This window comes from Engystomops pustulosus, chromosome 4 (assembly GCF_040894005.1).
Source record: "Engystomops pustulosus chromosome 4, aEngPut4.maternal, whole genome shotgun sequence".
Lineage (NCBI taxonomy): Eukaryota > Metazoa > Chordata > Amphibia > Anura > Leptodactylidae > Engystomops > Engystomops pustulosus.
Window position 1 is genome coordinate 84,665,930 of NC_092414.1, and position 18,488 is coordinate 84,684,417.

At 40.8% G+C, this 18,488-nt stretch overlaps 1 protein-coding gene and 1 long non-coding RNA gene across 4 annotated transcripts in view; one reads left to right on the top strand and one right to left on the bottom strand.

Moving 5' to 3' along the window:
- LOC140126737 (uncharacterized) overlaps nt 1-16,295 on the top strand; it is a 34,423-nt gene extending 18,128 nt beyond the window's left edge. The window contains exon 3 of the long non-coding RNA XR_011854886.1: nt 16,150-16,295. This is a non-coding gene — a long non-coding RNA (uncharacterized lncRNA). The remainder of the gene's footprint in view (nt 1-16,149) is intronic.
- The window catches only part of POC1B (POC1 centriolar protein B), a 44,547-nt gene continuing 35,124 nt past the window's right edge, over nt 9,066-18,488 (bottom strand). For all 3 annotated transcript variants that reach the window (XM_072146535.1, XM_072146533.1, XM_072146534.1), the window contains exons 11-12: nt 10,952-11,146; nt 9,066-9,757 (exon numbers count right to left, since the gene is read on the bottom strand). In XM_072146535.1, coding sequence (XP_072002636.1) covers nt 9,671-9,757; nt 10,952-11,146 — 282 coding nt within the window. In that variant the 3' untranslated portion in view covers nt 9,066-9,670. The remainder of the gene's footprint in view (nt 9,758-10,951; nt 11,147-18,488) is intronic.

The window sequence follows — 18,488 nt, forward strand, 5'->3', positions numbered from 1 at the left end:
GTGCCGAGGCCTGGTGGATGGGGACCACTACTTTAAAGGATTAAATAATTAAACAAATCAAAAGATAAATATTGCTGAATGGACCAGTCACATATAGCTATCATCATGCACTGAAACCTGTTCAATGGTATCAATTAAGGGAAGGGAGAACATAGGAGGAGAAATCAGTGGAGGTTAAGAGAAAAGAAAGTGAAAGCTACATGTAATTAGAGAATGTGATAGGCCTGCCTGAAAAGATGGGTTTTAAGGGCTAGCTTTACATTTGACAAGCCCCCATCCCCATAATAAATGCAACACCTTTTGATGTAACAATGCCCATGGCTGTTATCATACTAAGTATGTTTAAAAGTAAAGTAGAGCATTCATGGACCAAATGTCCAATAGAAGTCAAGAGAATATATCAGTTTTTTGTGATGATAAATTCTGGTGCAATGTAAGACTATTGAGTTCTACTTTTAGACCTTCTTTTAGTTACTGTAATCTGTACAACAAAATGTGTTGGTCCAGTCATTGCCACCAAGTTCATGCGGTTCAGGGTGCTATCATGTAATACTATGCAGTTGATACAATCAATTTGGAGTGCTTGTCCAGTCTGCCCACCATCTCTAACCTTTATTTGTTCAAAAGAAGCACATTATTCAATATCCTCAGGATGAATATGTAAGGTACTAACAGAGAATAGGTAATGTTTGTACCTTAGACTATTTCCAAAGCTAGAAAGAGCATTGCCTTGGGGCAGAGAATAGCTCCAAAGTCAGTGGTACAATCTTCATTTCTATATCATAATTATTTTACCCTGTGGTTTCCATATTTGCAATATATTTTTTTTAAAGTTAACTTCTCAATGAAACACAGATGGCCTTGTGGTTATTGTTCTATGGAAGCCACTGTCCTTGTTATATTCATGAGCATGGTTTCACTTCCCAGCTACCCCAATTATATTTGTAGAAGCCATGTTGGAATTGTCAAATGATTTTTGTTTGCATTGAAATTTGATTTCTAGGTGTCCATTAAAGAACAGTTCTGTTAGAAGTGGATAATTTGACAGTAGTTTTCTAGTTTTAATGGACTACCAGAGAAAGAAATTGGAATTCTACAACATGGGCAACAATTATATTCTGTTTATATCTGATGCTTAAGTTCTTAAGTTTTTTAGGTTAATATAGTCCACCCATTTCTCGGTTTGTCTCTGTGTGCTTTAGCAGGAGCTAGAGAGGTGAGTTTACTTTATATCACAAGTTTTCCCTATAACTCAGGGTTACAAAAGGGAAACTTCTCCTCCTGACTTGACCACTACAAGTTGTTGGAACTGTGGGACAAGACTCCACAATTGCTTTCAAAATGGGATCTCCACCAACTTAGAAATGCTTGATGAAGTGACACAGTTTCATCGGATAGAAGACATTTCTAGTTGGGTAGATCTCCCACAAATACGTGCACAGTTGTGAACCTCCAGAATGAAGTTTAGGAATTCCCACAGAGGGAGTTAAGGTTTACATTGCAATCCTTTCTGAACTTACTCTTTGGAGACTGCCTATGTTACCTTTTTCTGCTTGCTACATTTATCAAAACTCGTGCAACCTGTGCTATGTGCAGTCTGCCTGTGGAGTGTGGAGAGTGCGATAGATTCATCAAAACTGGTGCACAGTCTACTTTAATCTGGTGCATAGATAGGTAGGTATGAAGATGAACATGTAAGAGATAGATGGATAAATAGACAGATAAACAAATATACCAGCCCCCCCCCCTTTACATAAACCCTACCCCTGATCCTATATTCCCCCTGAGCTATATTCGTCCCACTGAATTCACAAATCAGAAACAAATCTTTAATAAGTGCCCACACCCTGTTCATAAAATGCTGACCACGTTACTAATGGCTGACAATACACATGCTGACACTGTCTCACATTCTAGTATCCGTCAGTGACACAGACATTAGTGGTATCTAATACCTTACAGTTGATGATGTGCTCCATTAAGAGGACTTAATTATCATATGTCCCAGCCATGACTTATCACTGCTGATTTCGCCACCAGATGTCTTCAGCTCTGTCCAGCACACTGTTCCCCTAAAAATACCTGGATAACAGTGCTTGTGTACAGGAACCTCTAGTTATTATTATCATTAATATGTATGCATTGTGTTTTGAAACCAAGTGCAAACACACAAGGCAAAACGCATCACCAAACGCATATGTGTAAGTTATTTGTATAAGTAACTACATGGTTTTTGTGCTTCCCTTTTACAGCATATAAAAAATAATAAAAAGTACTACTTACCTTTCTCCCACCTGTCCTGCCTCCTCTTCTTCTTGTAGTGCAGTATGGGTTGCAGAAATGTCATCACACCGCGCCTCCTGCTCCCGAAACTTTACTAAGCTGTTTGAAGAAGGAGACACAGTCTAATGACATTTTTTCCAAAAACAGCATTACCCTTGGCCAGCCACTCAGGTACCAGGGGACTCCAGCTGCACCCACACCATAAGGCCAGGCCCCGTTTGGAGGACATTGCAGATTAGTTGCAATACCAGCTCAAAGCACGGACAAGTGTGGTTCTGTTTTTTGAAGAAAGCAACCTTGTTTTTCAACCTACGGACAAGCCCTTTAAATATTTTGTGTGCATCAACCTGCTCTCAAAAGAATCATTTTACTTCTTCTACAATAAAGAAATTGCTTTGCGAGATGTGAAAAATGTATGAAAAAAGAACCAAAATTTTGCACATTGATTAATAGCCTTATAGTATGGGACCAATTGCTTATTACATATTTTATTTTAGTTTATTTGATTGGAGCCTTGTATATGTGTAGTACTGCTGTCTATGATTTCACATACAGTACATCCAACAGGGAGAGATGTATGATGTACTATGTAAAGCCTTAGAACAATACAGATGCTGCTCTGCATCAATATGACTCTTGCAAGATATCTATTCAAGCAGCAGCTAGATAAACTCTTGGTTGGCTTATAAACACATGACACTTATGGTTTGGAAATGAATATGAAATCGCTTCTTATTTTTTATAACTTGTCTTTTCAGCAAACACTATTTTTATGTTATGAAAGGACCATATCTAAATTGTAGCAGATTTAAACATTTCCTTTTACTGCAGTGCTCCATCTGTTTTGAGTTGTATGGCTGTGATCCTTAAACACTACCAGTGAACACTCGTGGCAAGTGACGTCTTACAATTTATCCTATATATACACAGAATACCAGAAATTCTTCCTTACCTCTCCAACCCTGATCATTGTACCGGAGTGTACGACCATATTAAGTAACAATTGAAAAGTTGAGATTATAATGTAATGCACAACTACTTTCAGAAGCTGAACCTACACCAAAATATTTAGACATTCCACTCATGTCGTGCCGTTAGGCTTTAAATTGTGCCTAATCCGTTCTAGTTGCTCAGTGTTATGGCTGGACGTTGCAGCTGGCACATGCCGTGAGTTTGATGCAAGTTGGGCGTATCAAACTTGCTTGTGGTCCAGAGGTCTTAGGGTGTCTACCAAATATCTCTATGGAGGCAATACCTGTTTTGCCAATTGGACCGAGGGTAATGATAATGGCTGCCATTTCCTAGTGTCTAGCTTGGCTTTAAACTTTTGCACCTCAAAGAATCCGCAACGCTGGTTCAGATATATTAAAACTGGTGCACTGCACATAAGTTTTCTTTGCACTTGCTTTGTGCAAGTTGCGCCTCATTATATAATAGTGTTGCATACTTGTGGTTCATCCGGTCAAATTTCAGGATGTGCAAGCAGCAGCACCTATTTTTTTCTTGGTGCACTTTGCTTCATGCTGTTGCAACAGAATTGTGTTGCATATCAATTATAAATGTGGTACAAACTAGGTAACTGTGTAGTTGCACAGTTTTAAAAAGTGTAGGACAAAATGTGGCCGCAACACAATTGTGGTGAACGGACATAATGGCCCAGATATATCATTGTGTCTATAGCAGTTTTTTGTCTATCTTTGCACTAAAAAGAACATCTTTAGATGTTGCACATGTATTTATGAAGTATTTGGCCACCTTCGTGTTGCTGTTGTTGCGCTTTGTCCGGCACTTTAAAAAGACTTTGCACCTAAAGAGGCAATGGTAGGGCTTAGCAGGATTTTGTGTCACATATGTCACTGAGCTGCACAACTGCAGGAAGTAAAGACACACACAAATGTGTGAAAAAAACTTGCTCAGACACAATAATATTTCTGGACCTGTATGTCAATTTTAAACCTGTAGAACAAGCCATTTTTTACTGTATTAGCCGAGGGTGGGAAATGCATTGGTCACAGCCTCCCCAGTATATAGCCTACCGGACCCTGCCCCATAGTATATAGCCAGCACCTGCCCCCCAGTATATAGCCTGCCAGCCCATATCCCCCAGTATATAGCCAGCCCCCTGCCCCAGTATATAGCCAGCTCCCTACCCTAGTATATAGCCAGCAGTGGAGGGAGCCAGAAAGGTGAGTTTTGATATATTTTTTTAACTCGAGTATAAGCCGAGTTTGGGGTTTTAGCACATTTTTTGTGCTGAAAAACTAGGCTTATACTCGAGTATATATGGTAACCTAATAACAAGGATGCCGGCTACCACTCATTATTCACATTACAGCAGTAATAAATGCCATCAGAAAGTAACTGACAGGGCATTACATTTCCCATAAAGTAGATGCGGAATATTGTACAATCGTCAGGAAAGGAATCAAAGTATTGTAGCCAGCCCACTTGCTAAACCAGAAACTAACTTTGAGACAATCAGACACTCACTCACACATACCAATACACTCAATCTCCTTCGATATAGGAATACACAAAGACCAGAAAGATTTATAATGCAGTATGGGGATTCACACACCATCTGGACCAGATGCGCTCAAACTTCTGGGGGAACTTCCTGTTAACATACAAGGAACAGTAATGGGGAATGGCACTGTTGATGAGTAAGTGCTGAATTGGCTTTGTATTGGATATTTCCTTTTTTGTTTTTAAGTAGTACCTAAATTTGATCAGATAAATATTACGGTGAAGGTTTTTTTAGGCCCACCAGGCCTATTAACACTGCTGTCTCATGCTTTTGCCATAGACATCTACATGTAAGGTAAAGAGACAGATTTACCCATTGTGGGATATCATATTATGTTCTTCAAGTGTATTATTAACATATTGGTTGTTTTTCTATTCTTTCAGAATGCGTGGTATTATTGGTACCGTACATTCTGCAGTGTGAACAGTGTGTTATTTTGCTTTCAGTGATTGCACATGAAGGAAAGCCAAATACGATACCACGCATACTGTGTATTTATAGGCTTGAGGCTGCCAAATGATTTGCATTATATTTTAGAGAAAAGTCAAGAAAACTGTGCACACATATTGTGTATGTTGAAACAGGGTAAAATTGAGGTCAATTTACTCTTCATAATAAACAAAATTCAGATAGAGAATTATAGAACATAGGGATTATAATAGAGATTATATAAAACATATAGTGTAGATTAAGACTATGTTCACATCTGCTTCTTAACCTTTGACCCAGATTCTGTTGTGATGATTATTGCTGCAATCTCAAAAGACCCCCACTATGGTCTATCATGTACATCACATAGACCTGAAGATACAAGGAGGCCTCCTTATCCATATGAATAACAGTACTATATAAAAGTATCAGTCTGTTTATTCCAATGGGGAAAATTTATTGCAAAGTCTATACGCAAAGCAGGAAATATTCATATCCACACGGATTTAACATCTGGATAAGTATGTGTCTTACAGGAGGAATGTAAATACAATTTCTTTCAGATAGTTTTTTCAGATAGGTAAACATGCCTAAATGGTGTCTATGTGAGCACTGGACATTATTTGCCAAAGATACCATCCACTACTCCTACTTGCTAGGGGAGTTAGATTACTTGGTCATTTTGTACAAGTACAGCCCGTGAGCCCTCTCCATGCACCCGTACCCGGCATGTGACGTACTGTTACGTCACATGCCGTGATTCGATTCAAAACTAATTTTCTCTGAGAATTCGTCAAGCTAGGTTGAATCGAATTTTGATAAATTCACCCATCTCTAGGCTGTATATATTAGAACAGGGGTGCTGTAGATAATAGAAAAAGGGGGTTTGTACATAAGAGAAACAGGGGGGCTGTACATAACAGAAAAGGGGGGCTGTATATAATAAAATAAGGGGGTTGCAGATTATAGAATACGGGAGCTGCATATTTTATAATAAGGAGGGCTGTGTATAATATAACGGGCTGCTTATTATATAATAAGTATATTATATAATGTGGTAGGTGAGCTGGACATTATATAAGCTGGGGTTGGATTTTAACCATAATTTACCTATGTATTATATAATCATGGTGGGCTGTATATAATATAACTTGTGGGTAAAGCATGATATCAATACGTAAGGGGCTGTATATAATATAAATATAGGAGGGGCTGTATTTAAAAGGGAGGAGGTTTATATGAGTTACTGTATGTAATTTGAGTTGGGGCACAATTTAAATAAAATTTTGGGGCAGTAAATCTGTATATTGTTAAATGTGGGAAAATCTGGATATAGGGGTCAGATTTTAATTAAAGTATTGGAGCTGTATATAATTTAACTGGTGGAGAGGAGCTTTTATTATAAATTTTAAAATAAATGAAGAGGGCCACATTTTGTGTGTGTGTGTGTTATATTATTGGTGTAGTGCGGAGATGTTGTGCTGGGAGCTGAAGACAGCTGGCAGCAAATTTAACATTCATGGGCAGGAGAAGACGTAATGAAGTTCTTTTCCTCATGGAGCACGTCACCTGTGAGGTACTAGATGCCACTATTGTATGTGTCACTGACCGGCTGGTGGCTGTTAGCATGTGTGGTGTAAGAGGGCCAAGTGTCATGTCGTCAGCAATTTTTATCAGGTTGGAAATGCTTTTTAAAAATTTGGAAATTCAGCGGGCCGAACATTTCCTGGAAGCAGGAGAGGTCTGGTGTTGGGGGAGCTGCTTTTCATTTTTCACCTCAGGCAGCAAATTCCCGAGAATAGGCCCTGGTGATAAGGGAACTGATCTCTTCGGAAAGTTGTACACAGCAGGTGTCGCTCTCAACTTCCTCATTCACCCATCCTGCAGGAATTCTCTTCAGCATGTCAAACACAGCACATGGCTCTCCCTACTCCCTCATTCCTTAATGGTGTCTCTAATCCCATGGATTCCCATCAGTGAAACATGTATAAAGACATCTAAAGGTTACTGTGTGTGGTTTGTGAGGGGTGCACTGGTCATAGATTTCCTTTAGTAAGCACTGCATAGAGATTTCTTCCTTCTGGAGAAAATCAATTTGTTCCTAAAGGAGACGAAACTGGCATATGTCTTTAATACAATACTAATGTCACAACCGAAAACCCACGGGGAAGAACTGCTTTCCTTATAAAATACAGCACCCGTCCTCAAGTCTGGCCATCAGTGGTGATCTTTAAAGTGGATCAAAAAGAATGCACAAAATACTGTGTCAACTAATTTTGCATGGTTAATAAGTTCTCATCTTTGATCTTAACTTTTTATTCATGAAGAATACAAGGTCTTTTTACGGCTAGTTGGCAGCAGAAGAGGGTATCTGTTAATGTCATTGGTAGTTTAAATGGTAAAAACACATGTCAGGCAGATGACACAAATCTAAAGACAACAAAAAAAGGGAAGAAAAATGACTTCCCTTCCCGTCAACTTCAAGTCTTTTTTTAAGGTTTGTAATTCTTCTTGTGTGCCATGTAATCTTCAATAAACTCACCTCACCAGTAAATCATTATGTAGAACACGTAGATAACATTGTAAATTAAGACAAGAGAAATAATAATGGTTAAACAAAAAAAAAACTAAATAGTCCATATTATTACAGAAGACACAGGATTAGACAGAAAAAAAATTCTCAGAACGAGTAGATTGGAATTAGAGGGTTTACATCATCTCGTACACAAAATGTACTAATGCAACTGAGAAAGTAAAACCATCATCTAGGACAAAACAAATGATCCTTTACCAACCAACCAAGATTTATAAATGTTCACATTGACATATGGACAATCCATGTACAATTGGACAGTTTAGCATTGCAGCTGCAGGGGGTTGCAACAGTTTTGTACATTTGTATCTCCTGGATGTAAGGATACCCTAGGCTGCCCATGTAAAATTAAGCTGGCATAGAACACCCCAGCTTCACTGTTCAGGTGCCTTAGGTACTGTGGCAGCTTCATTAGAGCATTGCAAGAGGAGGCACAAATCCAATGTGCCTCGATGGACTTTTTTTTTTTATTCTGCCAACAGACAGAGTTCATAAAAGGCAATTTGTGTCACTAAACCAAAGGACTGTAAGGACTTGTAGTAGGTTAGTGTCCCAAATGGACCTGACAGGTTCTATTTAAGGTCTCTCCTTTTTCTGCTATTATACAAATCCTATCCACAAAAAATTATTTTTACTGCAGGTTCAGAATCCTCAATTCAATTATAGCTGCAAACTCAAACTCCTTACCGTCACAGGTAAATTGTATCTCAAAGCGACAATACAAGACATTTTTGCCGTAACCGTCATCCCTACGGACATTGTCATACTAGAGTGCCTTAGAAATATAAATGCTTCCTCTATTAGTGTAATTTTTTACACAGTTGATCACTTTCATATGCTGATTAAATATTACTGCTGCCATCACCCTGAAATGCGGTGACTTCAGCTTTGTATGTGGGAATCCACTCTGCATTGCAGTGAAGTAGTAGCAGTAGTCTGGATGTCCCTAGTGATTACTGTTGTAGAATAAGTAAGTGTCTCAGCAGAGATGTGTGCCGTCTTCATACGACTTATATCTGGGTGAAAGATATACATCCTCAACCAGAAGCCTCCCACAGAACACATGCCACACTGCTTTCTCACAAGGAAACTCCAGACTATTTTTTTTTTTCAGACCATATGTTGTAAAATAATGTGATTAAGTAATGATTAATCCTTCATGATGAAAGCTTAATTCATAGTTTAATTGTCTGGATGATGCCATCACACCGGGCCATGCGAGAAAAATGACAGTTTATAAGGTCCACATTGTTTTCCTTTATTTTTCCAATGTATCTTAAACATAAAGTAACTTCGGAAACATGATTAAAATTATGTCTACAATTAAGCCCACCTATGTATCCCTTTCAAAGCAGACTACAAACAAACCTTTTCATATTGGAAGAGACAGATGGCAGGATAACTGCCATGGTCAGATTTAGGGTTCATATAAATAGATGTATGCGAGGACATATGAACGGCCACACATACGTCCCCCATAGACAGCAAAAGGCACTATCTTTCCCCGTGTGTGCGCGCCCTCTATGGAGAGGGGAGGGGTCATCCCTCCTCTCGGCAAACGTTCGTGTGAATGTAGTCTTATCTGTATACACACAGACGATTTGCAAATGTGAAGAATTTTCCATATATAAAAGTAAATATAACTAGAAGTAAAATAAATAACATATTAGCACAAACTTGAGAAAAAAAAACACATTGTCCTTAAGAGGAGATTAAAAGTCCAACTGACAAAGTTTAGGAAAAAACATTATTATATACAAGAAATGATAATAAATAATATTTAATTAAAATAAAACATTCTCAGCAGTATATCTTGCAGCATCGGGATCACACACTTTTCATTCGGAGTTCTGATGCTGATTTTCAAGGTATTCTTTGAGTTTATCTTCTGTTAATGTCAATCTGTGCTCCAATATTGATACAGTCTGTAAAAGATGAAATCACACGATTTTAGATATTTTATATACAGACTCATATATTCAATTTGAATCATTCGTGTCTTTTCAAAATCTAGATAGTCTTTACCATAAAAGGTAAAGACAACGTAGACCGTCGTTTCTTTGGAGAATTGGTGGATTCATGCATATTTTCTTTTACAACTTTTTTTACTTGCCAAGAAAGTTAGCCGCAAACCAAGTTTTTCAGTGGTGCACTTGATTTTTCTTTTCAACCCAAATGTTGATGTTTTTATGCAATGGGTAAAAAAGGCACAAAATTTTGAGCAGAAACACTCCACTCCTCTGCTGGCGTGGGAAAAAGAAAGGGTTGCTCAAAGACTTGCAGGTTTTGTGTGACTTAGATGTCATATTTTTCACCCTCTGGGATAAATTAAACAGGGCCTCCCCTCCCCAACCCCCAAAAAAATACCAATAGTTGAAAAATTCTGAAAAGCACGTGAAGCGGAGAGGTTATAGTGACATTTAGGATTGTGATTAGATGTAACCACCAAGTGAATTGGAGAACAAGTGATGGGAGTCTTAAATGCACAGCCAGTAGGGCAATGGGTGAAGAAATTAGGTGGCACAATTGATTTCCTATGGGATGTTGCACAAACTGAGCAGGATCAATGCAGAGGAATATAAGCTACCATATATACTCTAGTATAAGCAGAGTTTTTCAGCACAATTTTTGTGCTAAAAATTACCCACAGCAACTGCCATCACAGCTGTGCGGCGGCTGGGTCGTGCACACAGAGCTGCCCGGGTCGTCGGAATGGTGAGTACTCAGTTTATTTTTTTTTGCTGGAAAGCTGTACCCTACTGGGGGCTGGCAGGCTGTACCCTACTGGGGGCTGGCAGGCTGTACCCTACTGGGGGCTGGCAGGCTGTACCCTACTGGGGGCTGGCAGGCTGTACCCTACTGGGGGCTGGCAGGCTGTACCCTACTGGGGGCTGGCAGGCTGTACCCTACTGGGGGCTGGCAGGCTGTACCCTACTGGGGGCTGGCAGGCTGTACCCTACTGGGGGCTGGCAGGCTGTACCCTACTGGGGGCTGGCAGGCTGTACCCTACTGGGGGCTGGCAGGCTGTACCCTACTGGGGGCTGGCAGGCTGTACCCTACTTTTTCCTATTCACAAACAATGGGTATTTTCTATAAATGCTAAGATTTATATGTCATACCTGGGTCAAGATACTCAGCTGCTCCACAATATGCTCCAGGGTGCTGTTCAATGAAGATTGGGAAAAGGTTTTCTCATCTGCCACATGGTCTTCTGTGTGCCTTCTGGTCTTTGAGGCTGTAGACAGTGATGGTGAAGTCTCATAAGGCACACTCACACTCCTTGGGATCTCCCCATGTCTATGCATCCATTGCTTCTATGTAGTTTTTGAAAACAAAATATAAGAATAAAGTGTGAGGTCTATTGGTCTTAATTTCCAAGTGGAGTAAACTTGCAGCGTGTTACATGCCTACTGAAATACATGTTACATCCATATAATGAAGAGAATCTGGGATACAGTATTGGCAGCTGCTAATCCCTCTGTCCTCAATTAGTAGATGTAAATGAAATGAGCATCGGGGCATAGCACTGTATTGTTAACAGCTTGTACTAGAAAATAATTTGTATATTATTGAACAATTACTATGGGGGCACCAACGGAGGTATGAAAAAGTGATAATGTAGCTTTTCATACAGCAACTCGAGAAAGTTGCTAAATTGTAGGAAATTTTCTAAAGGCAATGCAGGGTTTAAAATGGAAGAATCCTCTAGCTTCTAGCACAGTAACATTATACATAGGAGGTAATATTATGGCAGGCATAATACTATAACAATACATAAAGAGGTATTCTAAGCAATCATGGTAGAGAAGGCAGTACCAGCAGGTATGTCATGACCACCACAAAAACAACAATGTCACGACTCCCATGAAATACACTGTAAACTACTGTCACAGCATATCATTGTGTGATTTACAGTTTCTTTGACACAAAAGTTTAGAAAACTGCCTAGCTGGCTGAACCACTGTTTTGGCAATGGCCTTTCAGTTCTATAGGAGTTACGGAAACAAAGTACTTATCAACCGGCGCAGCTGTTTAAGGCCTCAGTGGAGATTGGGGAGAGGAGATCTCATAGATAGCTGAGAGACTGTGAGCCGCAATATCGGGGCAGGAATAGGACCTGCTTTATCTTTTGTAGCAAGCTACAGTGTACTCACTACGGTGATTGGGTGTAATAGACCTGTATGGAGGTGTCATCTAGCCACAATTTATGCACATGAAGCCTGAAGTGTGCTCACTCCGCCGTAGCCCGGGCGAGCACACAGCAGCACCCCTCCCCATGGGGAACAGTGTTGCATGGCTGTAAACACGGGGAAAGATATAGCATGTTGCATCTTTTTCCCATGTACTGTATGGTGCCGTAGAGCCGCTGGGCGCCTATAACAGTCCAAGGCAGTGGTGGCGAACCTATGGCACTGGTGCCAGAGGCAGCACTCGGAGCCCTCTCTGTGGGCACCCAGGCCATCACCCCAGCATGAAGTTCACCAGACAGAACTCAAAGAATCTTTCTACAGAATCTTCCTACAATGATAAGCGAATTTGCCCTCCTCCTTTCAACTGCGTTGGTACCGTTATCAGGCTGAAAAATTGAAAGTTGTCAAAGAACAAGGAGAAATAAATTACTGCTGTGCTGGCACTTTGCAATAAATAAGTGGCTTTTGGTTAAAGTTTAGGCACTCCGGCTCTAAAAGGTTCGCCATCACTGGTCTAAGGGGATGTCCCCACAACGGTCGTCTAAATGTGGCCTAACTCCCATCCATCCACAAAGGAAATTCATATGTGAAAACCTAATTCAGCTGTGATACACCACAACTGCAATACAAAGTCCAGTTTTGGGAGAGTCAGATTATCAGTGTATTGCTTTACTTCAGCTTCATTACTGTGCTTTCATATAACTTTGTGTATTGGTCAGCTACTATAGCAACATCTGATTTATTTAAGAAAGAACATGGGAAACACATTTTGCATTTGCTACACAAGACAGAACACCACATCCTGGATGTGCAACAGTGTCACCCCTGACCACATCCTCATGGTGTTTGTGAGCTCTACCACAGAGATAAAGGCTGTGCTTCCTTTTCTCAGAATAAAATATCTTGTACTGCAAGTTCTCTACATAGTCATGAGAGCCGCACTACAATACAAGCTTTCCATTTTAGCCTAGTGACTATGGATTTGTAGTGTTTCCACCATGTATATATTCCTCCACTACTGAAGCCACATTCTTTATGACACGTCAAGTCAGTGTGATTTACCTTAAGAATGATGGTTGCGATTTTTTGTGGGTTAAGATGAAATAGCAACCACCTTATTTACAAATGGTTTGAAGCTTAAAGGGTTTGGCCCAAGTATCTTATGTTGTCCGCTATCCACAGTATAGGGCAGTGATTGCGAACCTTTTAGAGACCAAGTGCCCAAACCAAAGTCCATGTAATCATTGCAAAAGTGCCAACATGGATAGCCTAAAATTACCGACAATCTCCCTCTATAAGGAACATATAATACTGCAGTATGTTGACCATTACCAGTACAACAAGAAAAATATACTGATAATAAACAGACCACCATAGAATGACCAACATCACCAATTATATCACTAAGGCTACATTCACACGAACGTATGGGGGACGTATATACGGCCGACGTATATACGGCCGATATACGTCCCCCATACACTCCTATGAGCGCACGGCACCCTACGGGAGCGGTACGGTGCAGCACACGTGCGGCACCGTACCGTTCCGTACCCGGGAAAAAGATAGGACATGTCCTATCTTTTCCCGTAATACGGGGCCGTGCGCTATAGGTTGCTATGGAGAGGGGCGGGGGTGAGCTGCGCTCACCTCCTCCTCCTCTCCCCGTACACTGCCGTTGCCCGCTACGGTACGGTACGGGCGGGCAACGGCAGTGTGAATGTAGCCTAAGAAGGAGCAAATACAGCCAGAGACACTACCGCCGCCACACAGCCAGGGACACTACCGCCGCCACACAGCCAGGGACACTACCGCCGCCACACAGCCAGGGACACTACCGCCGCCACACAGCCAGGGACACTACCGCCGCCACACAGCCAGGGACACTACCGCCGCCACACAGCCAGGGACACTACCGCCGCCACACAGCCAGGGACACTACCGCCGCCACACAGCCAGGGACACTACCGCCGCCACACAGCCAGGGACACTACCGCCGCCACACAGCCAGGGACACTACCGCCGCCACACAGCCAGGGACACACTGCCGCCACACAGCCAGGGACACACTGCCGCCACACAGCCAGGGACACACTGCCGCCACACAGCCAGGGACACACTGCCGCCACACAGCCAGGGACACACTGCCGCCACACAGCCAGGGACACTACCGCCACACAGCCAGGCACTTCTGACTTATCTGTAGGCAGTCCTCAGTCTTCCCGGGCTGCAATGGAGGAGGAGCAGGCACTGACCTGCTGCTGTGTCTCTAAGGCAGCACTAGTGAGTAAAGAGCAGATGGAGCTCTCGGCGAGCGGCAGCATTTCCTGCCTGGCCAGGGCTCTAATGATTAATATTCAGCTTTAATATCCAGCTCGTCTAAGTTTCTTAGGCCTCTTTTCTTTTTTAAAAGGCTTTTATAATTATGCAAATGAGTGTGAGGCGCTCTGGGTTCCGTTGGTGTTAATGTAGCCTGGAGCCCCAAACGCACATTTGCATGATTTTTAAAGACTTTTTTTCCTTCAAAACAAGGTCATAGGGAGCTTAAAGAAGAGTGGATCCTGCCAGAGGGGGCACACACCAGTATGTCAGTGTACTTGGTTTACCATCCTTCATCCTGGTGGTAGATGTCCTTTAACAACTCTGTGCTTATTTTATGGGTTCAGGAGTTTCAGCAATTCACTTCGACACAAATTTTGCTCACTTGTGGTGAGATCCCAGGAGAAACAGTGTGACATTCCTGGTGTAACACATCATATTCATAAAATTATACCCTAGGGAGTCTTAAGTACACAGAAAGTTTGCTCTATCAAAAGATAGAGTAAAAGTGTAAAAAGCAAGTTTACTTCGATAATAAACACTAAATCGCAACGTTTCTTACTATGAAGTAAAGCTGCATGCGCTGACTGAAGTAATTGTAAGGCTGTAGATTTCTAAAGGTGAGAAATTCCCTAACAGACAGCCAAGTCTAAATTTAACATCTCAGGAAGGATAACACTCCAACACTTACATAAATTACAAAAACACTGAAGCACACAGCAAGCGCTAAAAATAACAACGCGACCTGCGCAATTACAGTGCTCCAGTATCTGACATAGAAAAAGCAAGGCAATAATGTCATGATGAACACCAAGAAATACACAGGCTCCAAAATCCCTTGTGTCCTTCTATTGTGTCAATAAGCATAGGCCAACTCAATATTATCAATGTATCCAATAAATGTTACACTATGTACAAAATACTGGTGCATATGAAGAATCTACCAAATAACTTTACATCTAGGAGAAAGATGAACTGGACTTCACAGCCACAACCTTGGTGCACTGTAATGGTAATTTGCATATTAAAAATAAAAAGAAGCTTCTTCTGCATTAAAGGGTTATTGTCATGAAGACAAGATTCTTAAATATACTCAGGATAACAAAATAACATACATTCTCTAATTCAATGCTATTAACAAAAATACAAAATTTCACAGATATAATTCCAAATGGTCTTTATTACTCCTGGTGTTTAAAATTTTGGTTGTTCCTGAATATGACCATAAATTTTCTTACTATGGTTAAATTCTTCTCAGGAATAGCATCTCTTGTCTCCACACTACAGTGCTCTTTGCCTCCTGCCCCTCCCCCCTGCATTACAGGGCGAGCTCGGACACAGGCACTTCCTGCCAGCAAGCAGCAGTGTGCAGACTTACACTACAGACAGATAAGGTCTTTATAGAAGAGTCGACTCAGTTTTATTGATTAGGTGAGTTATCAGAGCTCAGAGTGTTATTGTGTGTTATATGCATCTCATCTCTCATCGGACTCATCTCTCTTTCTATATATCAGATGCTAGTAGAAGCTATATTCAGAAGCTAAATAAAAGTGTAGATAAACCTGTACTCTAAATATCTAAGCACACGGGAGCTCATAGCATATTGGAATCATGACGTGTCTGCTTAGAGAGTCCCTACCCAAAAACAGCATTACACCTGACTAAAAGGGGTAAAAATTATCTTTGTTGTGTAAACATCAGCGGTGGGAGGAATTAAAATGATAATGATAAATATAGCACTTCATCTACAAGGCCATGTATTTTGTTTTTAAGTGATCCCAGGACTTACAGTTCAAACTTTTACTTAGGTGACAGCTGTTGATGACTGCCATTGATATGCCTTGCTTATACTGGGTGCCTATACGAAAAAGATCCTCAAGAATGTAACCACACCTGCCTGCTCTGGAGCTCCAAACCATGGCCTCGATGGATTGAGGTATTTAGTGGCTACGAATGCTAGTGCTATGTTCATTGTACACAATTATGTAAATCTATATATGATTAAAGTTTCTGGACACATCATCCTACTCTCTACTACTCTCAGCTGTAATTTTATTTCTATTTTTAAAGATAGAAAGAAAACAAAAATGCCCACAGGTCACTGGCATCCCTGGACTCTATCCTCCTACAGTTTCCTCTAAATTCTTAAAGGGCTTGTTATTTGTAATGAGTGTAAATATGGGGGGGGGGATTAGGTAATTTACTAATATACACCTTTTACCTCCTGGACTTCACTTTGCATATCAAGAAAGTGGTGCAAACTTTTAATATATGTATTTTGGTAAATTACCTAATATAACATGATGGAAAGTAGCCAATCCCTTTAATCATTTTGCTTTCCCGATTGCTCCTAGCATCAGCAAAAGCAAATTGTATTTTTCAATATGGGAGATTTCAGATTCCCCCTCCCCGGCTTATTTTTGGAGGAAAATTAATTGGGCAAAATGTTATTCTGGTGGCAGCAATAGTTATAGTCAACAACAACATGAGCCTCCCAAGACTTAATAGAGGAACAGGTGATTGAGAACTGCAAAAATGTAATGACTTATGCCAGCACAAACAATTAGGAAGAGTTGCACAACATAGTCAGATGTTTGCTAAGGTGAGCAAAACAAAGTGGCATTTTGTGCGGAGCCAGATAGGGCACCAGCGTGTTCTAGGTCAGCAGGAAGCTCATTATGAGATGACAGTCCAGGCTACAGAAGCACTTTTCTGTAAGTGGCACATGAATAATTTCCTGTGTGAAAGCCCTCCTGTTAGAGCGGCATTCCTCAGGGTAGATTTCTTCTGAGAGGATGTTACTCTTCCACAGGAAGAGAGGAAGGAACCAGTTGTTGCTGGATGTGTGGGTTGATAGCTGTCGGGCATTTTTTGCATGCCTCAGTATCAGCTGTGAGAGTGATGGCTTCAGCTCAAGTTCCCAGCCCAGTGAGGAAAATCAAGTGACGGCTGTAAAGACGGGGTCACGGTTTACAAGTACAGTGATCTCAGGAAGCTCAGAGACAGAAATAACACCTGGAACGTCTAAACCTCCAACTGCCAGGAAATTGCTCATTTAATCTAAGACTAGCACAGAAGAATAAATCAGGTTGACATAAACGTTACTTAAGCCTTTTACTGACATCTATGCTTTGTTGCCCTGCTACCAGCGTTCAATAAGAAAATAACATCTATGTATTAGAGGGCTCTGACAGAATTTTACACACACCTAGCCAATGGAAACCAACAGAATCCTTCATTACTAGTCAGCGGTTATATTGCAGGGTATAAAGAGGGATCATAAACCATTTACGTGCCATCAAGATAAATGTTTGTGCACAACGTGCAAAGTGTAAGGTTGTATTTAACAAAACAGATTAGGATATGCTCCATTAACTCCTCTTATGTAATAGTCTATAACCATCTTTATTGATTTCATGGAAATTCTGAAAGCCAACAAAAGTCTACCATAAAGGTATAGGTACAAAAGTCTATTATAGTGCACCTTTAACACAGGTCGTGCAACACTTTTCTGTCGTACTTTGGATGTTAAATCTGGCACATGGTCCGTATGAGCACCGGAAAGATATCTTTAGTGCAGTGATTTGTGTTGCATGAAGCTTAGCGCAGCTGCGCCACAATATGGTTGCGTGCAACATAAAATATGACGCAAACACTTAAATACCTGTGCGAGCAGTCTGCACCTAAAAGAATGTGCAAAGTCTGACAGAAAACTGATGCACAGCCATTAACATACAGACGGTCCCCTACTTAAGAACGCTCGACTTACATATGACCCCTAGTTACAAACGGACCTCTGGATATTGGTAATTTATTGTACTTTAGTACCAGGCTACAATAAACAGCTGTAACAGTTATCACAGGTGTCTGTAATGAAGCTTTAGTGTTAATCCTGATTCTTATGACAACCCAACATTTTTAAAATCCAATTATCACAGAGACCAAAAAAATTCTGGCAGGGATTACACTGATAAAATATACGGTTCCGACTTACATACAAACTCAACTTAAGAACAAACCTACAGACCCTATCTTGTATGTAACCCGGGGACTGCCTGCATTGAAAGGGCATATATCTGATACATTGGGGCACATTTACTAAAGAGTTGTACAGATTAAAGAAACATCGCTGCTGCACATGTGGCTT